Below are 24743 nucleotides of genomic sequence, written 5' to 3'. Positions count from 1 at the left end.
AGATGAATTCAGCATCTCTCCGATTGTCGCCTGCACTAGCCTCCCATTCGGAAGCCCTCATCTGCTCCAGATGTGGTTTAATTTACTGCGACTTGGCTAATTACTGTAATTAAGGATTAATTACTGTTAATTACTTTCACATAAACTCAACGCCAGTCAAAGAGCGGAGCCTTATGAAGCCTGCCACAGCAGCGAACACAAGCACGGCAGCTTGGGTGGGCTCACCGGGTCCTCGGGGCGATCCTGAGCTGGTACCCACCGCCCGGCCGGCCCCCGGTCCTGGCCCTCGCCCTGCAGGTCACCCCTTTCCCGACCCTCCCGGGGCTGGTGGGCACGCGTGGCAGGGCTCCAGATGGCATCCAGCGAGCCAGCCACCGTTATTATCGTTAATAATTAGATAGAGCGGGGATTTGCTGTGCAAACCCTGGTTAGGAAGGGGAGGCCAGCAGCGTCTCCGGCAGGCTCTTGAAAGATGCAATGGATTAACCACCTTGCCCATCCACAGCCCTTCCCAACGCTCCCACCTGCTGTGTCCTCCACCACCCTGTCCCCAGCCAGGGACTTTGCTGGAGACCCTTAATATGCGAGAGACACAAAATTGTTATGCTTCCCTCGGTGTCATGCATGCAAAAAGGTGCTTTAGCAAAAAAGGGAGAAAATCAACCCTGTATCTAAGGGAACGGGAGCTCGGAAAACCTGCGGTGGGTGCGGGAAGGAGCGCCAAAATGATTCATGGACAGTACGGTGTGCAGTATTCCCGTGGGAAGCGGGGGTCTGCCGGGGGCGGAGGGCTTGCCCTGCTTCCCTGGCTCTCTTAGACTTGTTAGGCTTGGTATCTATTGGGCTTATTAGTTTTAAAAGTCCTGGGGCTTTTTCCACTGCAGCAAAGGGAGAAAGACCCTGGCATGGGGGGGACGAGGTGCAGTGGTGGGGGCAAAGCCAGGAGCGTGCCATGCCCTGTCCTCTCCCATTGCCCGCAGCTCTGGCTCGGTCTCGTGGCCGCACGTGTAATATGAAGGCAGGATGGGGAGAGAAAAATCGGCATGATTAGATGGGTATTGTTCTATTAGATCTCTGCCTGCTTGCTGTTGTGTCTCAGCATTTGAAGATGAAACATATTCATTTAGCTCCCAGGATGAATGGTTTTAATAAGGGGAGCAAGATGAGGTGGGGTAGTCCTGATGACTTCAGAGACCCATCAGCTCTCCCCCTAAGGCCATTTCGGTGATGACATGGGCCACACGACCATTAACGCCGCAATCAGGACAAGTTTTCCTTGTCCCTGCGAATCCTTCAGCTGGGAAGAGCGTGTTTTGGAGCCCAGGAGGAGATGTGTATCAGCAGTAATCAGATTGAGCCTGCGGGGAGGGCAGGCAGGGGGTTGAAGCAGGGGCTCCCTGGATGCGATTCCTGGTGGGAGGTGAGGGGAAAGGAGGAAGCAGGCTCACTGCCCAAGGCGGGGCTTCGGGGGTAAGTTGCCAGCCGATGTCTGCTGGATTGCCACCTTCCCCACATCCCAGCACCCTGCTGATGCTATCCTGCAGAGGGGCTGAGACCTTGCAGCACAGTTTCTGCACAGTCCGGTGCCTCTCTCTGCCATCCCACCCGGCCCTGACCACTTCACTGCCATCCGCCTCCAGGCCGGCTGTGGCCTGTTTAAGCCCCAGATCATGATAATTCCCATTATTAGGAGCATCTCTGAGGGCAGGGGAAGGGACACCACGCCGCTGCCGGTGTCCGTGTGCCCTGGCCTTGCCGGTTTGGAGCTGGGGGTGTGCAGGGGGAAGCATGCTCCGGCGAGCGAGACAGGGAAGCCAGCCGGCGCTCTGGCTGTCAGCTCCGCTCAGCCTGGCTGTCAGGCACAAGGATGCGGAGGGCCTCATTGCTTTAATTGACACCTTCCCCTCGTGTCCCACGCTCGGCCATCCCAGCCTCATCATTCCTTTCATCTTCCTTCTCCTCCCTAGGAGGAAGTGAGGTGCAGTCCAGCCCTCCTCCTTGCCCCTGCGACCCTGGAGCCAAGGCTGGGGGAGAAGTGGGGAGACCAAGGACTGGACCAGTCGGGGTTCAGGAGAGCTGCTGGCATCCCTTGTGTGACAGTTTTGTGTGCGCTGATCTTCCTGAACATCGGAGCATCCCCTGTGGATTTCCTTGCCCCTGTCCTTTTCTAAGGCACTGCAGAAATGTCTCGTGGCAGCACTCCTGGGTAATTGCTGCCCATGGAAGGACCACAGCCTGAAGGCCCATAGGATTTCTGGTCATGCCTTGCTGTTTTGGAGGCATCTCTGTGCACTCGTCAGCGAGGAGTGAGGGCTGGTTGCTCTGCAGAGCATGTACTGGCTGTGCTGCAAAGCCTTACGAAGCCCAAAGGAGAGAGTGAAAGGTGGGGGCTGGAGAAGCTGGTAGGATGGCTTCATCTTCCCCAGTCATTCTCCAATGCAAATCGTGCCCGGCATGTCAGGGTGTCCTGCTGAAAGCCAGGAGGGCCTGCCGCTTTCTGGGCCAGGAGCCGGGACGGATGGCTGTGGGGTGCCAGTGGTTTGGGGCTGGTGCCCCTTTCCTGGAAGGCACAGCAAAGGCATCTTCTCTCTCTGAAATGAATGGGAAGCATAGAGCTTGGGTTTCTTGCCCATCAGGAGCTGCAGGTGCAGGCTGTGACTCTGCTTGAGCAGGACCAAGGCCTCCTCTAGAAGGTTTGCTCTTTAGGGTGAAGGACCTGTTTGGAAAGTCCCATCTCAGGAGCTCCAGGTGCAATGGGTGCATTCAGCTCTGGGGAAACTGAGGCGTGCAGCGCCCGGGGCTGGTGCTCAGACCAGCTGTGATGGCAGCCACCATTGCCTGGTGTGTGGCAGTGACTCGGGTCCCATCCTCTCCCACAACCCGAACTTGGCTGCTTCATCCAGCACTGCACTGCTTGCCCACCCCAGCTGACAGACAGGCCCCATAGTTGGTCCCTCCCTCAGAAAGCTTTGCTGCGACCATGGCTGGTCCTGAAAGGACCAAACCTCCCTCCTTGCCTGTGCCTGCTGGCAACATGCCATGCAAATAAAAACTAACTGCCCCCCTCTTTCCCTGGATTTCCTTGCTGGGGGTCTCGTGAACCGAGTCACCTCCCAACATTCAACCCAGGCGACCAGCACAGGCAGCGGGGAGAGATCTCCCACGGACCATGCTGTCTTTGCTCTCTATTTATTTTAAAATTGGGAGCCCTTTGATGTCTGCCTTTGCAGCTTGTATTCTGCCAGGAGGCTCAGAGCAGCCTGTGTAATTAGCCCAGAAAAATGCTGCTTTCATGTGGGTCGGGGGACCCAGGCGGAGAAGAGATTTCCAAGGGCTTTGTTCTGCTGCGGAGAAATGTTGTTTGGGGTTTGGTGGGTTTCGACAGAGCTCTTCTCGCCCTTCCCTTTTTCTCCTACTGTGGGGCGGAGCCCGGGGTTTTGGCAGGGAAAGCACACGTGGCAAGCTGCTGCTCTACAGGAGACTGGCCGTTCGGTGCTGGGCTGGGGTTTCGGGTACGTGCAAGAGTGCCTTGCGCTTGAGCAAGGCATCAGCCAGAGCCACGCTCCAGCTGCCCTAGGGGAAGAGTCAAACAACCCAAATATTGCAGGACCACTTCCCACGGCTTCAATTTTCTTCTTACTCGCCCTAAAAAGCATCCAAGGCAGGGCACTGCTCTCCCAAGCCCCGTTGGTCCCTGCCTGCAGGCATTGCTGTCTGCACAAGTGCATGCTGAGGGCTATAAAGCAGACCGATGCAATCCCTTGCTGGCTGTGAGTCAGTGCTCTTGGTTGGCTCTCAAGCTAGGTGATTCGTGGTCGAGGTCGGCAGGTCCAGTTTGCTGTCCTGCCGGGGTGGTGAGAGCCGCCGCGGTTGTGCTCTGACTCTGGACATCCTTTCATGTACCAGGGGTTTGCAAAAGCGTGAGACCCTTTGGGTTGCCTTGGTGCTACAGGTTGCAGTTTCAACCTTGCCTTTCACCTGCCTTTCTCTCTGCCTGTAAATCAGTGTCAGCAGGTCCATGGCCCCGTGGGGGACTTTTGCAGCAGGGTGGGTACAAGGTGCCGAGGTCCGTGTCCCTGCCTGCGTGGTGGCTGCCTGCTGCTCCCCTTGTCTCACTGGCACCTGACTGCAACACGCTGCCTCTGCTCAGGGCGCTTCCCATGATGCCGAGGCTTTCCAGTGACACAGTTTTCATTCTCAGTTGTTAGTGGGCACAGCCCAGGCATCTTTTCTCCCCCTGTCCTTTACCCCCTGCCCTCTAGGCATATGGGACATTTGCTAACAGGCCATTTGCTTTTGGTGCGAGTAGGGCACTGCCGACCTCACTGCAGTGTATCCACCAAGCCTTTTAGCTTCATGCATCATCCTGAATGGTCCTGGATCAGCACAAGAAGCATCTTCCCACAGCTGCTGCTGCCCTGGAGGTGCTTTTGCCCCTTTCCTGCCTTTCGGGGGGGGGGGTAGGTGCATTGCTTTTCACATCTTTTCTGGGATCCATCGATGTTCTCCTACCCTAGGGGGTGGTTGCATTGGCAGACTGGTTTTCAGGATCCTAGGGACTTGGCTTGGGAACATATCTGTGTCAAGGTGATGGTGAAGGGGTGCTCTGATCTTCCCCATGTGGCAGGATCTCCCCAGCAAGAGGCACAGAGCACTTCAGAAACTGAGCAGCAAATGGGTTTTATTTTTTCCCCCACTTTTTCTCCCCCGGGACTTAACGCCCACAACAAGCAACCCCAACCCACCCAACAAACCCATAGCCAACAGATAATTACATTTCTGCCCAGACCAGGGCTGACGTGCAGAGCTAGCTGCTGTGGACTTGGGCAGAGGTCTTAACCTTTTCCCTGTTATTTCTCATGTATTTCTTGCTTAAAGACCTTGTGCCGTCTTTCTGCCTAGAAGGGAGCCGTGGCGCCTCCCCGGGGAGCCCCCTCCTCTTTATGGGTTTGATTCCTTCAGCTTTAGCTTCGGGGATGAACAGATGTGATGGAGCCCCCCGCACACGGGGCACAGGTCCCTAGTGCCTGCATGTGCAGTGTGTGTGTACATACAGGGTGCGGGTCGTATATGGGAGTATGGTATTTAGCCCATGTTAATGAGCATACAGGAAAGTGGGGAAAATGGATCATTTATGGTTACGATCTGGCTACTGTCAAAATACGGTGTTATTTTGATGGTTGCTTTGTCTTTGCTCTCCGAGCAATATGAAGGTAGTTTCTTAGCAACAAAACTGTGTTCGCAAACAACACCGGTGAAAAACAACCCCCCAGAAGAAGAGGAGGCGGCCTCAAGAGCACTGCTCCCGTGTGTCCCCTGGCCACGCTGCATCCGTAAATTAGATGGAGAATGTCTTACCAGATGGCAGGAGCTTGTCCATGGTTGTGGTGCCATGCAAGCACTGCCCCACTCCCCCCTGGGGTGGGTTGCTTGGGATATGATCACCATCCCTTTTGCAGATGGGTGAACTGAGGCAGCCTGGGCAGGAAGAGTGTCATGGGGTAGCCTTTAGGTGCCGTGGGAGGGTTTGAGCTTCTGCTGAGTGCTGCTCGTCATGTGGTGGCTGGTAGGCGCTGTCTTGGACCTCTCTTGGCCAAGGTCTTCTCCAGGGTCTCGTCCCTGCATCTCAGATGGATCCCAGAAGGAGGGCGGGAGGGAGCTGCCTGCAAACAATTTTGGCAGTGGTTCTCCCGTGCAATTTGGAGCGTCTCTCCTTTGAAGGCAGCGCTGGGCCTGGTGTCTGCGCTGACGTTGGAGTCCATGAGAGCAAGCAGTTCCTCCAGCCAAGTATCTGCCAGGCTGTGTCGGGAGAACTTTTATCATTTCTGTCACAGACATCACAACTCACTTGTCTTACCATACATCTTCCTAAATGTGACAGAATATTCAGCTGTTATTAATTGAATACTCTCTAATTTAACTGCTTAGCAGGAGGGAGAGCGACTGGTTTGTCTCAGCACAGAGAGCTGCCGTTGGGCACGCAGAAGGTTTTGGGGTGTGGAGAGGTGATTTGGGGAGTGAAATGCGGCTTTTGGACTTGTTAGTATGGGCCCCCACACACACACACACACATGGGCCTGATTCTGATTGTGATCCTCATCCTGCCAGGGAGGGGCTCCAGTGTCTGCTGTGACTCCTGGTCCTGGGGCATGTGGCCAAGCCCAGGCTGGAGATGCTGAGGACATCGCTGCCTCTCCATCCCATCCTGGCACTACCGTCTAGGGAGGAGGAGAGGGGACACCCCGGGAGTGTGGCCAGAAGCTGGTGATGCTCCCTGGGAAGTGTGGTTTGGACCAGACTGTCCCAACCTCCATTCAGGTGCCTGGCAGTGACACCTGCAGTGGGTAGATTGTTTCTTGTCTGCTGAGCTGCTGGAATCAAAGCTCAGCCCCTTTAGTGGGCTCCTCAGCTGAATCGCAATGCCCGTGGTGGCCTGGCCATCCCCTCAGTCCCCAGCAGATCCCAGTTACGGCTCTTTGTCTTCCTTCTCCTTCTGAACATCCACCTCCAGAAGCTTCAGAGATGTCCCACATGCGAACTGGTTGTTATCGTGGGTTGCTGAGAAGCTCGGCTGCTTCGGAGGGCGTGGGAGGCAGCCCTCCTCGCTCTCACCTGGGTGGCAGGCTGGTGGGGACTGTCCTCTCCAGCCACCCCAGCCCCGTGCCTGCTTGCACACGCGTGTGCTCGCATCTCTCTGCCACTCTCCCAGAAAGTTCAAACCTGGAGTCAAGTTTATTGTTTCTATCTCGTTTATTTTAAGTATAGTTTTACACTTTATTATATGCTGTGACATCTTAAATGGAGCCTGTCACTCTATCTTGACTACTGCTAGGGGCTACAGCCACTTACTGTGTCAGGCTTTTCGGCAGCCCTGATTAACGATATCAAAACGAATGGATCCCAGCGCAGGCACAAGCACAAAAATCAAGGGATGATTTACATATTCAAATTGCACACGGCATCGAGAGGCTACGACTAGTGCAAACATTGCACCAACACACCCCATGGATGCACATATGTACTGCCGCGCATCCTTGCGTACGGGGCCTGTACGTGTTGGTAAAGTTTGTGTACACCTATGTCTATTTATTGAGTATCTTCAGCCAAAAGGAAAAAGCCTTGTCCTTTTTTCCCAGAGTTTTTTCATCTCCCTGGACAGTATATCAATTAGGATAGCTAAATGGAATAATATTTTTTTTTTCCTCGTGAGCCTGTTGGGATATGTTGCAGAATTAGCCATGCAAATGCTTTTTTTTCCTGAAAGTAACATTTTGTTAGGTTAATTCATGCACTGGAAAAACAAACTTTCTGTTCTTCCAGTCCAATCTCCACTTACAAGTCAGGTTTTTGTAACCCTGTCATTAAAATGCGAGGTAGCCTACAGTAATTTGAATATTTCATTCTGCCGGCTGCTAATGCACTCTGCATTACAGATGGTACTTGCTCCATCCTTCTGGACTGGGTTCAATTATAAATGAAAGTAGGGAGCTGAGATTTGTCTTTTTGTCTCTGCTTAGTTGGAATAACACAATAAAGCTTGATGGGTAGGAATTCCTCAAGCTGCCTCCTCTTTGCCTGCGACGTCTCCCGTGTAGCTTTCTCCTCTCGATAGCGGATCCCACTTGCCTTTCAAGTCGAGCGTGGAGTATTTGGGTTGGCAATGGTGGGGTTTTTCACAAGTCATTTTTGGCTCAGATGCGTTGTATCCCCTTTTTGGAAGTGCTCAGTTCAGTCCTCCTCTTTCTCTCTGTTTATTTGCTGGCCTCTGCATCCCCTTTTGCATCCCAGGCAGGGAGCAGTGGTGGGAGAAACCTGCTTGGGCTGGGGAAGGAGGGTGTTCCATGGCTTTCATGATGGCAGGGACACTGCTGGGATGGTGGGAACATTTTCCCCTCCTGGTGTGTCCCTTTCTAAAACAGGACAGGGATGACAACCCGGTCCTGAGCTGCAGAGAAGCGACGGGGGTGCAGAGCAGCCCTCCTCCATCCTAGGGTTGCTGCTGCGGGGTCTTCCCAAAGCCCCTGGGAATAACAGGGCCTCTGGAGATCCAAAGAAAACATTTACCTCTGCTTCATGAGTAACAAAGAGGGGGGTCGCAAACCTATAGCCCAGCTGCACGAAGACTCTATATTACATACAGATGCCTTTTGCGAGCTCCTTCCCCGGCCAGTAAAAGCAATATTGCCGAGGGAGTCGGAGGAGGTGAGGGCAGGGCTTTCAATTTGGTTTTACATTTACAAGGACCAGATGGCCTCGCTGGAGATGATCTTTGATCTAGGACGCAGCCGGAGTCGGGCAAAGATTTTTTTTTTTTTCTCCCTTTTTAATCTCCTTTCTGTTTATGGCAGGGGCCTCTCTCACAGGAGCAGGGGGGAGCTGCGCGTCGTCTGTCTGGCCAGTGCACCGTGGGGCTGGGTGTCAGCCCCCCTCTGCCTGAGGGTGCTGCTGAACCATGCGGACGGGTGAGCTTGGTGGTAAAGCCCCAAGCGGGGTTGTCCAGGGTAGAAGGCAGAGTTGGATCCTGTTACACCACTGCCCCGCAGCACAGAAATCTGCGTCAACAACCTCTTGCATGGAATATAATTAAACACACGCAGGCGCCTCGAAACAGAAATGCCACTAATTGATCCTTTTTAATTATTTTCCCCATTTTCTCTGGTGTCTCGCACCCTTCCAGCAGCGCGGAGGTGTGGGGTCTCTCTCCTCCCCTCTTGCCTTGCCAGTTTTGGGTTTCTTTCTTCCCCCCACATGTTTTGAATGGAGCGGGAGCGAAGGCAGCCGATCCTATTTCACAAGCGCTTGGACTCTTGCAGCACTCTCCCTCCTGTCCAAACAGATCGTTTACAGAAGGGGCCTCTATTTAAAGAAGGAACTGAACGTTCAGAGCTGTTTTCTGGCCTTAAAACGCTGCCGACCGGCTGTTGCCTTTCAAAGAGTTGGGCTTTGTCTGGCGCGCTCGAGGACCGGGTTTGACGCCAGGCTCAGCAGGTCGGCACAGTGGTGTGATGGACTGAGCATCGTGCAAAAAATGTGCTCATTTATTTGCCCAAAATTATTGAATCCCAGCAAAGTTGGGTTCAAGATAGTGTGTCTTAGCCATGGGAGCTTAATGGACGACTGTCTACGCTTGGGCAGACTTGACCTCTCTGTGGTGCTGTGAGTGGGACGAGCTTGGAAACCAGGCAAATGGAAGAGGAACATTCAGGTAAGCTTTAGTGTGATCTATGTATAGCATAGAGAGAAAGACCATGTGTGTAAAAAGGGAAGTCAGCAAGGAGTTAGAGGAACATTTAGTCCTGGAGAGCTGTAGTACTTCAGAAACACACAGGGGTGATATGCATGCAGGCTCCAGGGAGACTGGCTCTGGTCCTGTCATCTGGGTGACATCTATAACACTGTGAAGTGGCTTGATATTGTCCTAGTACAGATCAGCACCGAAAGTAGGTGCCTGAGGTTGGCCAGTGGCTGATGTGTTGCATCTAAATGGTGGCTACAATACAGGAGTTGGGGTGGGATTTCCGATACCTTTGGTTATGGTTGCTTCTTGTGCTTTGGACTTGACCTATCCTCATAGGCATATAGCTTTCAAATTTTTCATGGAGAGGGCTTTGAATTGCCTGGTACTGTGGCTGGGGAGAGGTGGGCATGGGGAAGGATGGTTTCTAATGCATCTGGATCAGGAGACCCTGTCTCTTAGGGAAGAGCAGTGTCCAGCCTCCATGAGGCAGAGACCCTGGGCCATGACTGACCTTAGAGAAGACAATCACCGATGGTAGGCATTTCTGATCCACTCGTACTCGGCAGTGGCTGCAATCTCCAGGGCAGTAGGTTTCCTACTGAAAAACCCATCCCTGAGGTTTCATCCTGGGTGGAGTCCTCGCTTAATAGTTGCTTCTTCCTTCTATTTTGCTTCCTTCTTGTCTGCGTGTAAAAAAAAAGGATATACTGTTCCTGCAGACACCTTTTTCAAGCACTGAGGAATGAGGCTGCCTTCAAATAAGCAGAAGAGTGACAAGGGCCATGCTTAGCTCTTGGGTTGCATCAGAAGGTTGCTGCTGGAAATGGGAAGTAAGCAGGAGGCAGGGAGGTCCCTTGGCAGTGAAGGGAGAGGACATGGCTCCAGGGCGCTCTGCAGTGGGAGGCTGTTACATGTCTGTCCCCAGCTTTTGGTACAGATGTCTGTCGTGGTTCTGTGCTGCCCGCTTTGTGAGAGAGAAAGGGAGGAAAAAAAAACAGTGTATTTGCTGTGATGTCTTGGCTCTGAGACCCAGAAAATCTCTCCTGTATTGCAGAAAATCCCAAATCTAGCCCATGACAAGGCCATCAACTCGACAACAGAGCAGCAGCAGTCTTGGCCGTCTGATGGGCAGTGGGTACCTTCAAATTTTTTAGCAAACCCAAGACTTGAATGGGACATTGCCATCTAACGAGCTCCAAGCCAGCTTTCCTTGGATGGAGTCTTACATGTTATCTTTTTTGAAGGATGGCAGGAGAAGGGAATCTGAAATGCAGCTTTTCAGCTTGGGCTCTCGCCAGTCTTTTCACCTATGACTTTCTTACCCTGGCTACTTTGTGCATCCAGCAGCCATTTGCAGGCACTGGGTGTCCAGGGGAGATGACCTTTCCAAGAGGGGAGCAGGCTGGAAAGGCAGCTTCCTTCTGGGGGAAAACCTCTCTTTGTTTGTTCTCGGATTTCAGGGCTTGGCCTGGGGCTGTCGAAATGGGACCCTTGTCCTCAGAGGGGCTCTGGAGGCCCCGGCTTCTCATTAGCAGATTCAGCTCATTCAAAGGACCCATTTCTTTTCAGCCAGGAGAATTCATATGCAAAGCACTTCACAGATCCCAGCCCAACTGGCGTTCAGAGGAGGGGGGGTTATGGCTGGACCTGTCCTGGGAGCAATCCCATCTTTTGTTTGCTGATTTGTTCCTGCAGGGCTTAGGGAGCCCCAGGTCCACTCCACGTTCCAGGCTGGGACTTGGATTCTGCATGAGCAACGCCGGGTCGGATCCATCTCCTGGGTTGGGGAGGATGTGTTGCTCTGTCCCTCAGTGACAGTCTGCTCTCTTGGTGCTGCCGAGGGGAGTCTGGTCCATCACCCAGACTCCACCAGGAGAAGATGAGGTCCTGGCACAGCAGGTGCTGCCTTTGGAGGGACCGGGACAGACCCCTGTGTTTAACTGCCTGTTCTCTTTATCACAATAGCAAAATCCTTTTGCCCCATATCACAATCTAGGGTTGAAAAAAATCCCAGAAGTGCTCCAAGAGGTGTGAGAAGGGGGGACGCATGTGCATGTTTGTATAATCCTCCTCCCCTCCGCTGCCTGTAATGCCAATTTACCATCCCAGCCGCTGGCTTTTCTCCGCGGTAGATGCTGCTCCCCTGAGCCAGGCCAGCCTGTGGTCAATTAGCTGCGTTACATCTTCTGCTCAAATCTGGCCCAGCAGCAGAGCAGCGCTGAATCTCACCCTGCTTTCCTTTATCTCCTGCGCCTGCTGCTCTGAGCAGCTGGAGGTTGGTCCCGGTCCCGGTCCCTGTCCCCTGCCTGTGGCAGGGGCTGGGGTGAGATGGAGGAGGCTGGGTGGCCGCGGACAATCTCTCCCTTACGGTGTGGTACGGCTGGAGAATTTGAGACGTGCTGGGTTTGCCTATGCAGATAAGGGATTGATTACACTTCACAGCTGTAACTGGAGCCTGCTAATCCTGCCCTGCTTAGGAAGGGGAAAACTGCTTTGTGAGATAAGCCGAGCACAGAATTGCTCCAGCCTGCTTCAGCATCGCTCCCCCACATCAGCCTGCTTCGTGGCCAGATCATGAGCCTGGCCTGGGGATGTGTGGGGTGCTCAATGGGATGGTGGGGGAGACCTGTGTGCAGGCAAAATTTATCCATGCTCTTCTAAGGGAAGAGTGCCGATAGGACAGGGTTGACCCCTCTGTGCCCAGAGTTTGGCTCTGAGGTGATGGGTTGTTTGCAGAGGGTTACTGGGGGAGGTGAAGTTGATTTACTTAATTAGGTGGAGTTGTGAGGGTTTGCTGCTTTGTGAGATGTGGCAAGGTTGGGCTTGAATCTGCTCTAACTGGGAGGGGAGGAGGTGGTTTGTCCATGACAGGGCATTTGGCTTTGGTTGGCTTGTTTTTAATGTTTGTGAGCACTTCCAGACTGCTTTCTGCCACTAAACCACCTCTGTTCGACGATCTGCGTATGGTGCAAGAGCTTCAATCAGCTCTGGCTTCTGAGTGCTACATGCCCCCAGATTTCAGATGTGAAAATTACAGCTGGGAGTTTCGCTGCCGAAGCTGGTGGGAGTTGACCACCAGCCTACAGTGAGGCATCCCTGAGTAGACACACAGCTTGTGGTGTTAGGACTGTAAAGAGAAAAACAGAAAATACTTAAATTTGATCTGCAATGCTTTGTTCGACAACAACGTAGCAATAACTGGGCATGCGGGGATGGGGTCAAAAGCTTCCATGCCTTGCTCAGTTATTAGCCATGAGATAAACTGGTCGGCAGGAGCAGGATGCAGGGAAAGACAAGCTCATCTGCGTTCATTCAGCTTCCTGGGGAGTCACATTTCTCAGGGAATCTGGTTTTCAATAATCTCTGCAACATTGTGCCTTATTTTTGTGGCTATTTTAGATCATTTTCCAGTTTGGGGGGGATTTTTTTCCACCCGAGGGTGTTAGTGATAATTTTCCAGACCTTTTGATCATTTTGCTGCCAGATCCTCGCTCGCTATGGCAACCCATTTGGCATTTGGGATGGGGTTAGGAGAAAAACTGGTGCAGACTCTTTGCCAGCGCTCTGAAATACGTGTCTCTCTTCTGCAGCTTCCGTGGCACATGCAAGCTGCATCCTCCTGAAGTGATGGAGAGCTGCTGCTGAGAGCTGAGAAACTTTTTGGCATGTGATAAATTCCCTTCTCCTTTTTCCCACACCCCAAAAGTACAGTTTGAGGGTAATTCAGAGGGTTTTTTTAAATTTGGGTTGGATTCAGCAAAGAATTTGGATTCTTCCATCCCAAAAAGATGGGAAGTTACTGTTTTTTAAAGCAGTTGGGTTGTTTTGAAATTGACCTAAATTTTTATTAAAAAAGAAAGAGGGAGAGGAAAAGGATAACATGAAATGGGAGGAGAAGATTTCATTTTTGGTTCAGGAAACATTTTTGATTGATCTGAATTTGGATTGCGATGCAAGTTCCCAAAACTGATGGTGGGTAGGAGGGTGCTGGGGGGGGGGAATGCCGCTGCCTTGAGCATCTGATACTTCTGCTGTTGGTCACGGCCTTGGTTGATTCTCCAACAAGGCTTGTTGGCCACAGCTGGAGTTGGCCTCTGGGTCTAGGTGGGCCATTACTCTGAACTGATGTGATTTGGTCCCATCTCCGTGAGAGTACATATCTTACCGCAATTTTGTGTGCTTTATGGACTGAATGAACACTTTTCCACCTTTAAAAGCATCTCTCACAAAGTAGTTCAAGTGCTTTGTTTCCAAACAGCCCTGGTGGACACTCCTGTGTTGGGAGAGGTGGTGGCTTTGTGAGGGTCCGGGGTGGCTTTGCAGTGCTTGTGAATACTAGCTTCTCTCTTGATGTGTTGCTGGGATTTTTGGTTTGTTTTATGGCTTTAGACAGTGAAAATTGGTGACAGAAATGGCCCATTGGTTTCACAATGTTCCTCCTTTTTCTGGGAAATAAATAAATAAGTAGATGCACAAAAAGCCATTTTGCCAGCTGAAATTTTCCATGCCTCATCTCACGGCAGCCTGTTTTGGAAAATCTGAGCAAAAATCTGTTCATCCATTTGTAAGTTTTGGAAAGGTTGGAGCAAGGAGGGGAACTTTTATGTCAATTGTAAGGAAAAAAACCCAACTTCTCTTATTTCCCGCTTCCTGGAATGGTGTGTGTCAGTGTATTTGCAAATTCCAGCTTCCATTTATGTTGGAAATAGCTATTTGTGTTTTGATGTTGATTTTCTCAGTGGCTTGATGTAAACATGGTGAAAATATCCAACTGAGGTTTAAAACTCCCTGTGATTACTTAATATTGAAGTGTTCCACCTTGGTTACCGAGACTGTTGATACCCATTTAAGGTGGACACCATATACTTTGCCGAGGAGACATTTACGTTGCTGTCTATCACGTGGACCCTTGAACTGGCAGTGTGCAGACCCAGCTGTAGGTGCTTTAGTATCCTCCACAGAGCTCTGAGAGTTTATTTATTCGTTCTGAGCACAGGGTCTTGAAGGTGACTTTGTGTTTAAAGGTAAGATCCAAGACACTGGGTTTTCCTTTGTGTCTGGGGTTTGCTGATGCAGAAGAAAGTAGGCTGCAAATATAGTTGCATAGGAAAAAGAACAGGAGTTTACGTAGGTGCATGGGGTCTGGGGGCTTTTCTGCACAAAAAAGTTTGGGAAGAGCAGCTCAAGCCCATGCCATCATGGATAAGCTGAGGAAGCAAACCCCAACTCTGCTGACTTGGTTGTGACTACATGCAGACAGCCAGCTGCAAGCCACTTAATGTGTAACTGTCCTCAAATATGAGGCAAATGGGAGTATTTTTGTACCAAGTTCAGTGCTATTGATCTTCAGTGTTCACAAATGTAGACTCAGGCTCCAGGGAATATTGAGATTGGCTTAAAATAAGGTGATTAGTTACTGGTTTTGTTAGCAGGGGCATCTGGTGGCATCATGGCTGTGCCTCTGTTTGCTGGCTGTTGTTTTAGACCTGAAGATGTAACAACATATGTTTAAAGAAAAACGGTGAGCTATTGTGACTCCTGAAGCTGGGTCTCCATGAGCCCATGTCAATATTGCAGATGGTGATTAAATTGCAAAAGGTCAGAAGAGAGATGATGTTCAATGTGTGTTTCAAAGCCCGGCTACATGCTGCATGGGTCTGTGCAGGAGTTTTGGGGTACCTGGGGAGGATCTGCCATGCCTTTGTTGTCCGTACCACCCCTCAGTGGCACCCACCGGTCCAGGAAAGGATTTGGGCTAGGCCTTGTCTATCTGATGCACAAGTAAGACATTCATGCTTCAGTGTCAGATGAGTGCCTTGGTGGGGAAGGAGGCATCTCGTCCCACCTGCGGCTGTGCGAGAGGACAGCGAGAGCAGCCAGCAGTGCTCCACCAGTGGCACTGCCACACCTGGCATCTCTGGTTTCCCTGCGGGAAGGTCACACCAAAGGCCAGCTCACAGCCCGGTGGAAGAATTGTCCTCCTCTCTTGAAACTCTGTTTTTGGGTGGATTGTTCCCCCCCCAGTATATCTTCGGCACAGTGGAGGCAGGGAAGAAAACCCTTCTGAAAATCACAACCTAATTACTCCCATCTGCTCCAGCACTGCTTCCCATTTCTGCCTGCCAGGATGCTTGTCTCCAATGCTAAGTAGCACATTATTTTCGATAAGTTGCAATCATTTACTTGAAATCTCCTTCTCCTTTAAAATGTCCCCCTGGAAAGGCAATTCAGCAAGTTGGGAATGGGCAGAAACAACCACAAGAAAACCCGTCCAGAAGCAGCCCAGCTCGGGCAGAAGGGTAAGCATTCCTCCTGTACTCATTAAAACCACACAGCAGGTTTCTTTTTAGGGTGGGTTTGTTTAAACGTCCAGCCGCTGGGACCAGCCCTTGGCTGGTGGTGTCAGCAAACGGAGCTGTAGAGGAGCTGCCAGCTCATGTATTTGGAGGGGATCTTAACGCGGCAGTCACAGCAGATTTCACGGGACCACGGTTTTGACTGCTGAAGTCAGCAGTTGAGGAACCAACGGCCACGCTGGCTCTGGGGGACCTCTGCTTTCATCATCACAACCTGGGTTGGCTTCGTGTCGTTCACTGTGTCTTCTTCTTCTAAGATGTCCCTGTTGCATCCCTGAAGAGTCTGTTCCCACAGCTCTACCTTGCCTTAGCCTCCTTTGGTGTCTTTTGCTTGGTCTTCGGCTTCCATCCCAGAAGTCCTGGCCAGCACCTAACAGGGGATGAGCGTACACACATGCAGCGGCACCCAAGGGGAGACACAAGGATGAGAAATGGTGGGGAATGCTGTACTGCTGCAGCCTACATCCCCTTGTGAGTGAATATGTCCCATGCTGGGAGTCTGACTGGGACAGTCTCCTGCTTCTCGCTTGAGGACACTGACCACAGTAAGATAAATTGCCCTTTCTACAAGAAAGGTAGAGCTTGGAGGTTTGAGCATCCTTTTCTGTTGTCACTGCTGAGCCACAGTCTCCTGCTAAGCTGCTGCCATCACCCCCATCACGTTTGATTGCCTTCATCATGTTGTTCTGCCTGTGTTGCCCACACACCTCTGATCTGGGGGGTTTGGAAGGGGTGGAGAGCAAAGAGTTGCTAAGCTGAAGCATTTTGGGATGGCCTTGGAGAAAAGAGGTGGCTGTGTGCTCAGCTCCTGCGCTGAGCTGGCTTCTCAGGTCCCTTTGGAAGAATGCTCCCGGGAAAATGGAGTAAATAAGGGATGGTGGCGTGGAGAACCAGGAAGAGCCTGGTACCCACTTCTGTGGATTTCTTGGGTGTCTTTACAGCCCCAGGCCATCCCCAGGCTGTAGTCTGTTTTGAAGGCATATACCACCACCATGGCTGGCAAGGGCTGTTTCTCCTGCCCTGTGCCACGCACCCTGGCTGTACGTCAGGCTGTGGGGACACGCCAGCACACGGGGACACCAGGCACAAGTACCGCGGTGTGGGGACACAGACACGTGGGGTGCTGGCTGCTGGCTCATGTGAGCATGGAGCTGGCTGCTCTGCAGGTGCTCCTCGGAGATGCCCAGGTTGGCGGGAAACATCTTGGAGCATCTGAAAGCTTTGGCAACTCGATGCAGTTTCCATCCCCTGTCCCTGAATCGCGGGACGGGCAAGGAGCCGGGGAGCTATTTTCGGCTTTGTCTCCTCGCCTGATTCTCTGCGCCCAGACCTGCCACCGCCTCCCCGTGTCCCGCACCGCAGCCATGCCACCGAGCCAGCCCAGGACTGGGACTTGGATGATGTCCCCTGCACACTGTGGCTGTGATACCTTCCTCAAGAGGGAGAAGGAGCGAGTGTGTGAGCCGGGAGCCATTTCCCAGCTGCTGGAACGGGTCTCTGTGACCCTGGTGGCGTCCGTGACCGGACCTCAAGCTGGTGGCTTGGCGATCCCCAGCTGCTCCCGCTGCTGGCATCGGTGACAGTGACCCTGCTACAGCCGTGCTCGTCAGTTGCCCTCCATGGTCAGCCAGGCAGTGCTTTGCAGCGGTGCAAGCGGGGACAAGGCACATGACTTCGCTGTGCTATTAAAATGCACCCATATACATATATATATATATATTTGCATGTGTGCATATATATATATATATATCTATAAAAATGCATTTTGAGGCAGCGGGAGACCTCGGCGAGGGCCGAGCACCCTCTAGTGGCATTTGTCGCGGCTCCAGGGCTGCCGAGCCAGCAGGAAAGCGGCCAAGGACAGAAAGTCTTGCATGAATTTTCCTCCCCCCGGCTGCCAGTCGCTATCTTTCTTTTTGTTCTTCCTTTTTTTTTTTTTCTCTTCTCTTTAATCAAGAGCAGCAAATGGCGGGTCCTGGGGATGCTAGGGCACGGGTGGGAGCACAGTCACAGCCCTTCGTCTCCAGCTTGCTGCTGGACCGCCGAGGGTCATTCTGCTTAATTTATTTTATTTTAATTTGGTGGGAAAGCCAGCAGCCTGGGGAGAGTGGGGGCCTTTTGCGATCGGCCGCCCAGGCACTGCGGATCTGGTGCTGCCTGTACTGGCTCACCCCGAGCACCCCAGCTGGCAGAGCAGGGGCCACATCCCAGCACGGGGGGGGCATTTTGGAGGGTTGGAGCTGCTGAGGAACCCAGCACCCCAGGCATCCTGGCAGGAGGTGCGTTGGAGCCAGGGACAGTGCCGGGAAGATAAAAAAGGAGCTTTTAAATAATCATTTTGTCTTCTCCTCGGCTGAGCGCAGCCTTCCAGGGATAAATAGGCAGCATCAGTTCTGCTTAGACACATTGGCCTTTCCATTTATTTACTCCCTAGCCTTATTCCAAGTGGGAAGCCAAGCCCAGGCCATCTCCGCACAGTCCCCGGCTGGGTTCGGTTCTCTGCTGCGGGTACGTGCGTCCGTCAGATGCTCGGGAGGCACACACCCAGCGGGTGCTGGTCTGTGCGTGTTGCACGGTAATGAAGCTCAGGGGTTATACAGTGCTTTTCATCAGGAAGCAGCTCTCTAAACATAAACTAATTAATCACTTGTGCCTACCTGTCAGGTCAATGATTCCTGAGATTTTTAATCTAAAAATATTTCCCTTTTGAAATCCAGATGCACCTGTTTTAGCAACTCCGCTTTTGATTTGTTTATTGGGGGGGTGTTATTTTTATATTTTTTTTTTTTTACCTGTGTTGCTTTCCATTTGTATTTGGGCTTTTGATGTGCTTTAATTTAGTGATTTTTTTTTTGTCCTGGAAAAATAGGAATTTGATCTCTTTTTTTTCATAGCAAGTTTGTCTCTCACCCATAGCCTGTCACCTCCCCACTTTACTCTTGTCTTTTTAAGGTTTTCAGCTACCTTTACCTCTAATTTCAGTTTATGGACAGCAGACCCCAAAACATTTTCTTGATGAAATCTGACCTCTCCCCTCAGATTTATTCATCGGCGCAGCGCGTGGCTGGGTGCTGGCGGTGCCATGGGAAGCCTCCCACGGTGGGGGGAAATGCCAGTCCTGTTTCCTTGGGGCTCGGCAACTGGCACCCAGCTCCAAATTTGGCACTATGCCCCCATCCCTCTGTATAGAAACTGATTCTCCCTAGCGTGAAATTATTTATTATTAGCTCATCTTATTGGCAAATTTACTGTTGTTGGGGTTTTTTCTATCTTTTCTTTCCCCCTGACCTTCCCACCTTTGTTGACAGTGAATGTTTTAATCACAAAAATGCCCATAAATGCTAGAGTCCTGAAAATAATTATTTTAGTAGAGTTTGAGGCTTTAAAAAAAGTTCTTTTTAATGTTAGCCAAGCCTCTCAACAGAGTCTTTTACTTCCATTTTATACTGATAATAGCTATATCTTTTAACTTACTTCAGAGTGAGGAAGACCATGCTAGGTTTTTGCCCAGGTATTTTAACTGTTCTGGTTTTACTTCTTATTGCCAACTGATTTTAGACTTTTTTTTTTAAATGACGGGGAAAATCACTTGCTCTTGTTTGTGCGGCAGATTCTGGGTCAAATTCATTTTGGGTATAAATGGGCACGACTTTATTAAAATCCACGCAACATTACCCAGCTCTGGATGTGCATGAGCGTGTGCTTGGGGAAGGTATGTGTGTTTACAAAGTGCTTTGAGCTCCTGTGCAGGACAAGATGGGGAAATAAAATTAATTTCTCTGAGGAAATGCCTTTTTTGTTCACGCATCAAGGATTTGTTTTCTTTATTTTATTTATTTTGCAGCTGCACACACCTGTGCGTGCATGCATGTGAAAATCTCAGGTTATGCTTCTGTGTTCAAACAGACCTTGGGGGGACACATGGTGGGCACGTAGGGCACCTCCATCCTTCAGACCTGGGACATCCTGAGCGGTCGGGATGCTCCCATGTGGTTTTTGCAGGAAAGCCCTTGCAGGAGAAGGACTTTCACTCGAAGCAATAATTGAGGTGGAAAGTACAAATGGGAGGAAAATTCTCTCCTTGGAAAGTCGCTCCAGGAGAATTAATTTGTTGTTGCCCCTTTTCTTAGCATGGTTTAGACTTCACTGGAACAACTGGATTCTAAAAAAAAGACATTTTGCAAAAAATAAGATGTATTTTATACATTTTTTTGCTTGTTTTTCCACTCCGTGGCTAAAAGCATGGCCTGGCAAGCCCTCTCCGTCTGTATTTAAAAATGGGGGGACTGAGGCATGGTCAGTCCTGGGCTCTGTGTGTCTTCTTCTGCCATCTGGGGTTGATGGCCGATACAAATGGTGCAGGATCAGGCTGTAAATGATGTGTTAGGTGACATGAGAGGGCCGCTAGGTGAGCTGAGGTCTGGGCTAGAGACTCCCAGCTTCCCATCCCATGCTTGAGTTGGGATCTAGTCCCTATCACTTCTGACAGCAATAATGGGTACGTTTATTGGTTTTTTGGTTGGTGTTGCTAGCAGTTTTGCTGCGTACTTGAACGCAAAGTGTGGCTTTCTGGGTTATTTCTGTGGTGGGCTCTCTGCTTCCCTGTGGGAAGGAGGGGAGGAGGCAGGGAGGGGAGCAGGGAGCTGGATTGTCCCTGTCACTACTGCTGGGCTGAAGAGCCGAGGAGCTGCCTTCAGTGATGAGCACCAGGATGCAGACTGCCTGTTAGGGTACCCTTGGGAAAGGAAGAAAAGCCTTGTTGATGGGGATTGAGTTCTGCTGGTCCAACCTGGGATGAGCATCCCCTCCCCCAAGTTAAGTCCCGAGCGCAACTCAGGCTTTCCTCTCCCCTTTGTGTCTCCTGCAGTGCTGAGCATCCGGGGAGCGCAGGAAGAGGAGCCCACAGACCCGCAGCTGATGCGGTTAGACAACATGCTCCTGGCCGAGGGGGTAGCAGGCCCTGAAAAAGGAGGTGGCTCAGCCGCCGCTGCTGCTGCTGCCGCTGCATCAGGAGGAGCCGGCTCAGACAACTCGGTGGAGCACTCTGACTACAGAGCCAAACTCTCCCAGATCCGGCAGATCTACCACACAGAGCTGGAGAAGTACGAGCAGGTAACAGGCTCCTTCATGGCGGAGGGCAGGGCTGCCCAGGGGTGGTGGTCATGGGATGGTGGGAGCAGGAGTGGGACCAGCCGGGAGAGCCACCATCAGGTGCCGGCACCGCGGCGTGGATGTGCACAGCCTGGATCGCTACTGACATCTATTGTTAGGAGTGTACGGGCAAGTGCAAACTGTTGCTTGGTATTGGACTGAAAACGTGCTTTTTTGGGGTTTTTGTGCTGGGATGTGGCATGAGGATAGGCTCAGCATGGGTTGCCCCTTTGATTTTTGCTTTTCAGTCCTCCCCTAATATCTTGCCAAAAATTGGCCCTATGAAGGGGGAGTCCTCTTTGAAGTGCTGGCCTCAGTGCAGGCAGTTTTCCAAGCAAGGCTTGAATCAAAATCTTCCTTGAATACTTTTGCTGCTTGAAAAGTTCTTTTTCTAGAAAAAAAAAAAAAAAAAGTGTCTTTTTTCTTGTGGAAAATGATTCTTAAGAAAAAGAAAAAGTATTTGGGTCATGAATGCAGCTATTGGTAACACTGACAATTGCATGAAAAGCTTCGCAGGCTAACGCTCAAAACCAGTTTCTTTCAAACGCTTCCAGATGTTTTGCAGACCTCTCTTTGCCTCTGTGCGGCTTGGCCTTGTGATGAATGTGGTTTCTACCCCAAAGTTGTGGTTTATGGAGTGCGAGCAAGAAAGCATCCCTGCTTTTTGGGTGCACGATGGGCTCTGCGGCCAGGGGCCAGGCAGGGTTTCAGGTCTCTGGTTTAACACCGTCTCTGCTGATGCGGCGGGGCTGTGAGTGGCCGCTGGTGCCGGGGTCTGTAGGGGCGAGTCAACCCAGTCCCCGTTTTACCCGGTAACTGGGTGCTTGGTGGGGCTGGGGGATGTCTCGCCCCTTCGGGTGCCACATTGCCCAAGCTGAGGATGCTGGTTGGCATCTTTAGACCTACACCCAGAGGTGGTGTGGAGCTACCTTAGACAGGTGCCCCTGGGTTGGAGCTGGAGTCAGGGTGACCAGGCAGGGCTCTGGTGTTGGAGAATCCGAGTGTGGTCACCCCATGAAAGATATTTTGGCAGAGCATTAGAGGAGAAGGGGTGGCAGGGCCCAGGGAGCAGGCAGGGGGCAGGTTGGAAGGATGACCTTTGGTGGCTGTCCTCAGCCCTTACTGTCCCTCCTTCAAGGCACAAAGATGGGGTGGTGCGGCATGAGGGAGCCTCAGCCATCTCATGTGGGTAGGAGTGGAGAGCACGTCAGGGCTCATCTTTCAGCCCCCAGGCTGAAGAGGGAGAGAGAGACCCCATGTCCTCTGCCACCCAGGCCCACAGAGAGCAGAGCCAGGGACAGGCTTCAGGGAAGGACCTTTTGCTCCTTCCTCCCCTTAGGTGGGATTTTTGTTTGTTTGTTTTTCTGATTTTGTTTCTGCATTGCTTTTGCTCCCCAAAGGGACACCCAGGTGAGAGAAGCCTTTATCCTAGTCCCATAGGGTGAGATGGGCCACGTCTTTCCCCCTCACAACCCACTGATGGGGTTGGTTTTGCCACTGAGTTGCTTTGCAAATGGCTGTGCCGGTCCACATCTCCAGTATCATTGCCCGCAGTCCTGCAAAACCAGGGTTCAGGGTTTCTCAACCTGCACCCCGCTCTCTCCAGTCCCATTGTTGGTGGCTGGGGGAGCTCAGTGCCTGGCTTCTCACGGTGTCTGGCTGCTGCTGTGACAGCACTGTGCTCGCCGGCAATTTTGCCTTTAATGCTCCTTATTTCATGCCAAGAAGAGACGAGCTGAAATTGCTCGGGCGTCTGGGAGCAAAGAGGCACCCGGCTGAGAGCTCTCGTAGCCAGCACTCACACCGGGAGATTGGAGCTGTCAGCTGAAGCTGGTGATGGGCAATTGGAGGGGCTCTGCTGGCCTTGGGGATGTCTCCTTGTTGGGTCTGAGCTGTGGATGGGGATTCAGCTTGAAAGGGTGGGGTGGGAGATAGTAAGTCAAGCCCATGTTGCTAGTCCACAAAATCAGTATTTCTTTCCCCTGCTAGCCCCTTTTTCCCCATCACGGGGTGGGAACTGGGGATGCTGTCCCCAGAGCAGCTGCCTGTGTCTCAGGAGCACCGAAGGCTTCTCGAGCCATTGGTGTCCAAGTGCTGCTCTCAGCCTGGTTTTTGGGGCTCAGTTCTGGGAATCAGAGGATCCTGTTGTGCCTGTGAGGTGCTTGTGGGGATGGAGTAAAGGGCAATGAAGTGGCCTCAAAATCCTTCCCTTGTCTCCCCTATTCCTCTCACTGCCCTGTCCTCACAGCACAGCATGGGGACAGCGGGAGCAGCCAGACAGTGCTGTGCCAGCAGCAAACTAATTGGGATTGCTACCTGCTTGCCCTTACTTGTCAGGGCTCCTGCCTCACTCAAGCTTTAATTATCATCATTATTTACTTCTTATCTGATGTGCTAAGAGTGCAGAACAGGGCTGTGTCTCTCTGGGAACCACTCCTCTGAAGCACGAGGGGCTCTGCAGGACACGTGGTGCTGGGTCCATCTGGGGCAGCGGGAGGAGGGACACTGGGTCAAAAGGTTCATGGTCGTCCTCAAATACATCTATAGCTCCTCCAGTCCCATCCAGAAAAACAGTGACTGGAACTGCTTTATGCTTAACATGAGTCCTAGGGCTTCACCTGCCCCAGCTCCATCCATGATCCCTCAGCATGTTTGTTGGGAGTCTCTCATGCCCTCTGCTTGGCAGATGAGAGGAATTTATCTCTCTCCCAAGAGCCAGCACACTCTTGTTCTGGGTCTGCCCTATGAAGCCCCAGCCATTGAGGCCTCCACTTGCCTCTCCGTCCTTAGCATTGTTGCCTCTGTACTGTCCTTGACGCCGTCGAATGACCTTCCGATCCTGGGGTTTCTTTTGCTTTTCTTGCCATCCCAGGCATGCAATGAATTCACCACCCACGTGATGAACCTGCTGCGTGAGCAGAGCCGGACCCGACCTATCTCACCGAAGGAGATAGAGCGGATGGTGAGCATCATCCACCGCAAGTTCAGCTCCATCCAGATGCAATTGAAGCAAAGCACGTGTGAAGCCGTCATGATCTTGCGCTCCCGATTTCTGGACGCACGGTGAGTTCACCCCACCAAGCCTTTCTCCCCACCCACCGTGCAGTATTGTTCAGGCCGGGGGGAGGTGTTTTGAGGTTCTGGAGTGAATTGAGGTCTCTCTGAAGGGCCATGTCTCTTGGTCTTGAGCTGCAGAGGCTATTTACCTTCCTTTAGTTGCCTGTGGCTCAGCAGGGAGGGTACAGCAATTCAAGACATCCAGCATCTGTCTTGGGGAGACTCCCAATTGTATCTTGAGAATTGCACATCCTGGTTTTGCTGTGGCAGAAGGAAATTGTGTGATATATTCCAACAACCTTCTGTGGTGAAAATGTGCACTTCAGTTAGGGATGAAAGCTAATCCTCCAGCCCACCCTGTCCCTTCTAGACTCCTATGCTTTTCCTTCTGTTTCCATTGTCCCAGATTTTCGATTGGCTGTAGAATTATTTCACTCCCCAGGGTGGTTACATGCAGGCTGTGGCTTGGACTGCAGCTTGGGATGGGGAGAAGACGCAGCTATACTGCGGGTACAAGGGAAGAGGTAGCAGACAGATAATGCCCAGCTGTAAATGGAACAGACTTCCCCAAGGATATATCCAGCAGTGCTTTCTCAGCACAGAGCTTTGCGGAGTAGCAGTGATATCTTTGGCTGGGGCAGCCAGGTGTCAGGAGTCACTTTGCCAGGCGTAGGAGCTGGGTGCCAGTAAGACTATTCTGTGAGCTGGAGGGCACAGCGATAATTTGAGATGAGACTTACTTGCTTTGGAAGGTGTTGAGAGAGGAGTCACCAGCAAGGTGCAGATGGGAAGCTTCCTCACCATGAATCTATTCCACTGCATGCTCCCAGGAGCAGGGGAAGGAGGGAGGGAAGTAGGGAAAGTCAGAGTATCTAAAACTGCATTCCTATTTCTGGATCCCTGGCACTGATCTCCTTTCCTTTTCCCCCCTCTTTCTTCAT

General features: G+C 51.8%; 1 protein-coding gene across 3 annotated transcripts in view; it reads left to right on the top strand.

The window, feature by feature from the left end:
- PBX1 (PBX homeobox 1) overlaps positions 1-24743 on the top strand; it is a 136847-nt gene that overhangs the window by 86923 nt on the left and 25181 nt on the right. For 2 of the 3 annotated variants that reach the window (XM_074876912.1, XM_074876914.1), the window contains exons 3-4: positions 20462-20706; positions 23618-23808. In XM_074876912.1, coding sequence (XP_074733013.1) covers positions 20462-20706; positions 23618-23808 — 436 coding nt within the window. Of the gene's footprint in view, positions 1-15460; positions 15538-20461; positions 20707-23617; positions 23809-24743 lie in introns of all 3 variants that reach the window. The other variant, XM_074876913.1, reaches the window with a different exon arrangement.

This window comes from Strix uralensis, chromosome 8 (assembly GCF_047716275.1).
Source record: "Strix uralensis isolate ZFMK-TIS-50842 chromosome 8, bStrUra1, whole genome shotgun sequence".
In the NCBI taxonomy this organism is placed as follows: domain Eukaryota; kingdom Metazoa; phylum Chordata; class Aves; order Strigiformes; family Strigidae; genus Strix; species Strix uralensis.
This window is presented reverse-complemented; position numbering and strand designations above follow the sequence as displayed.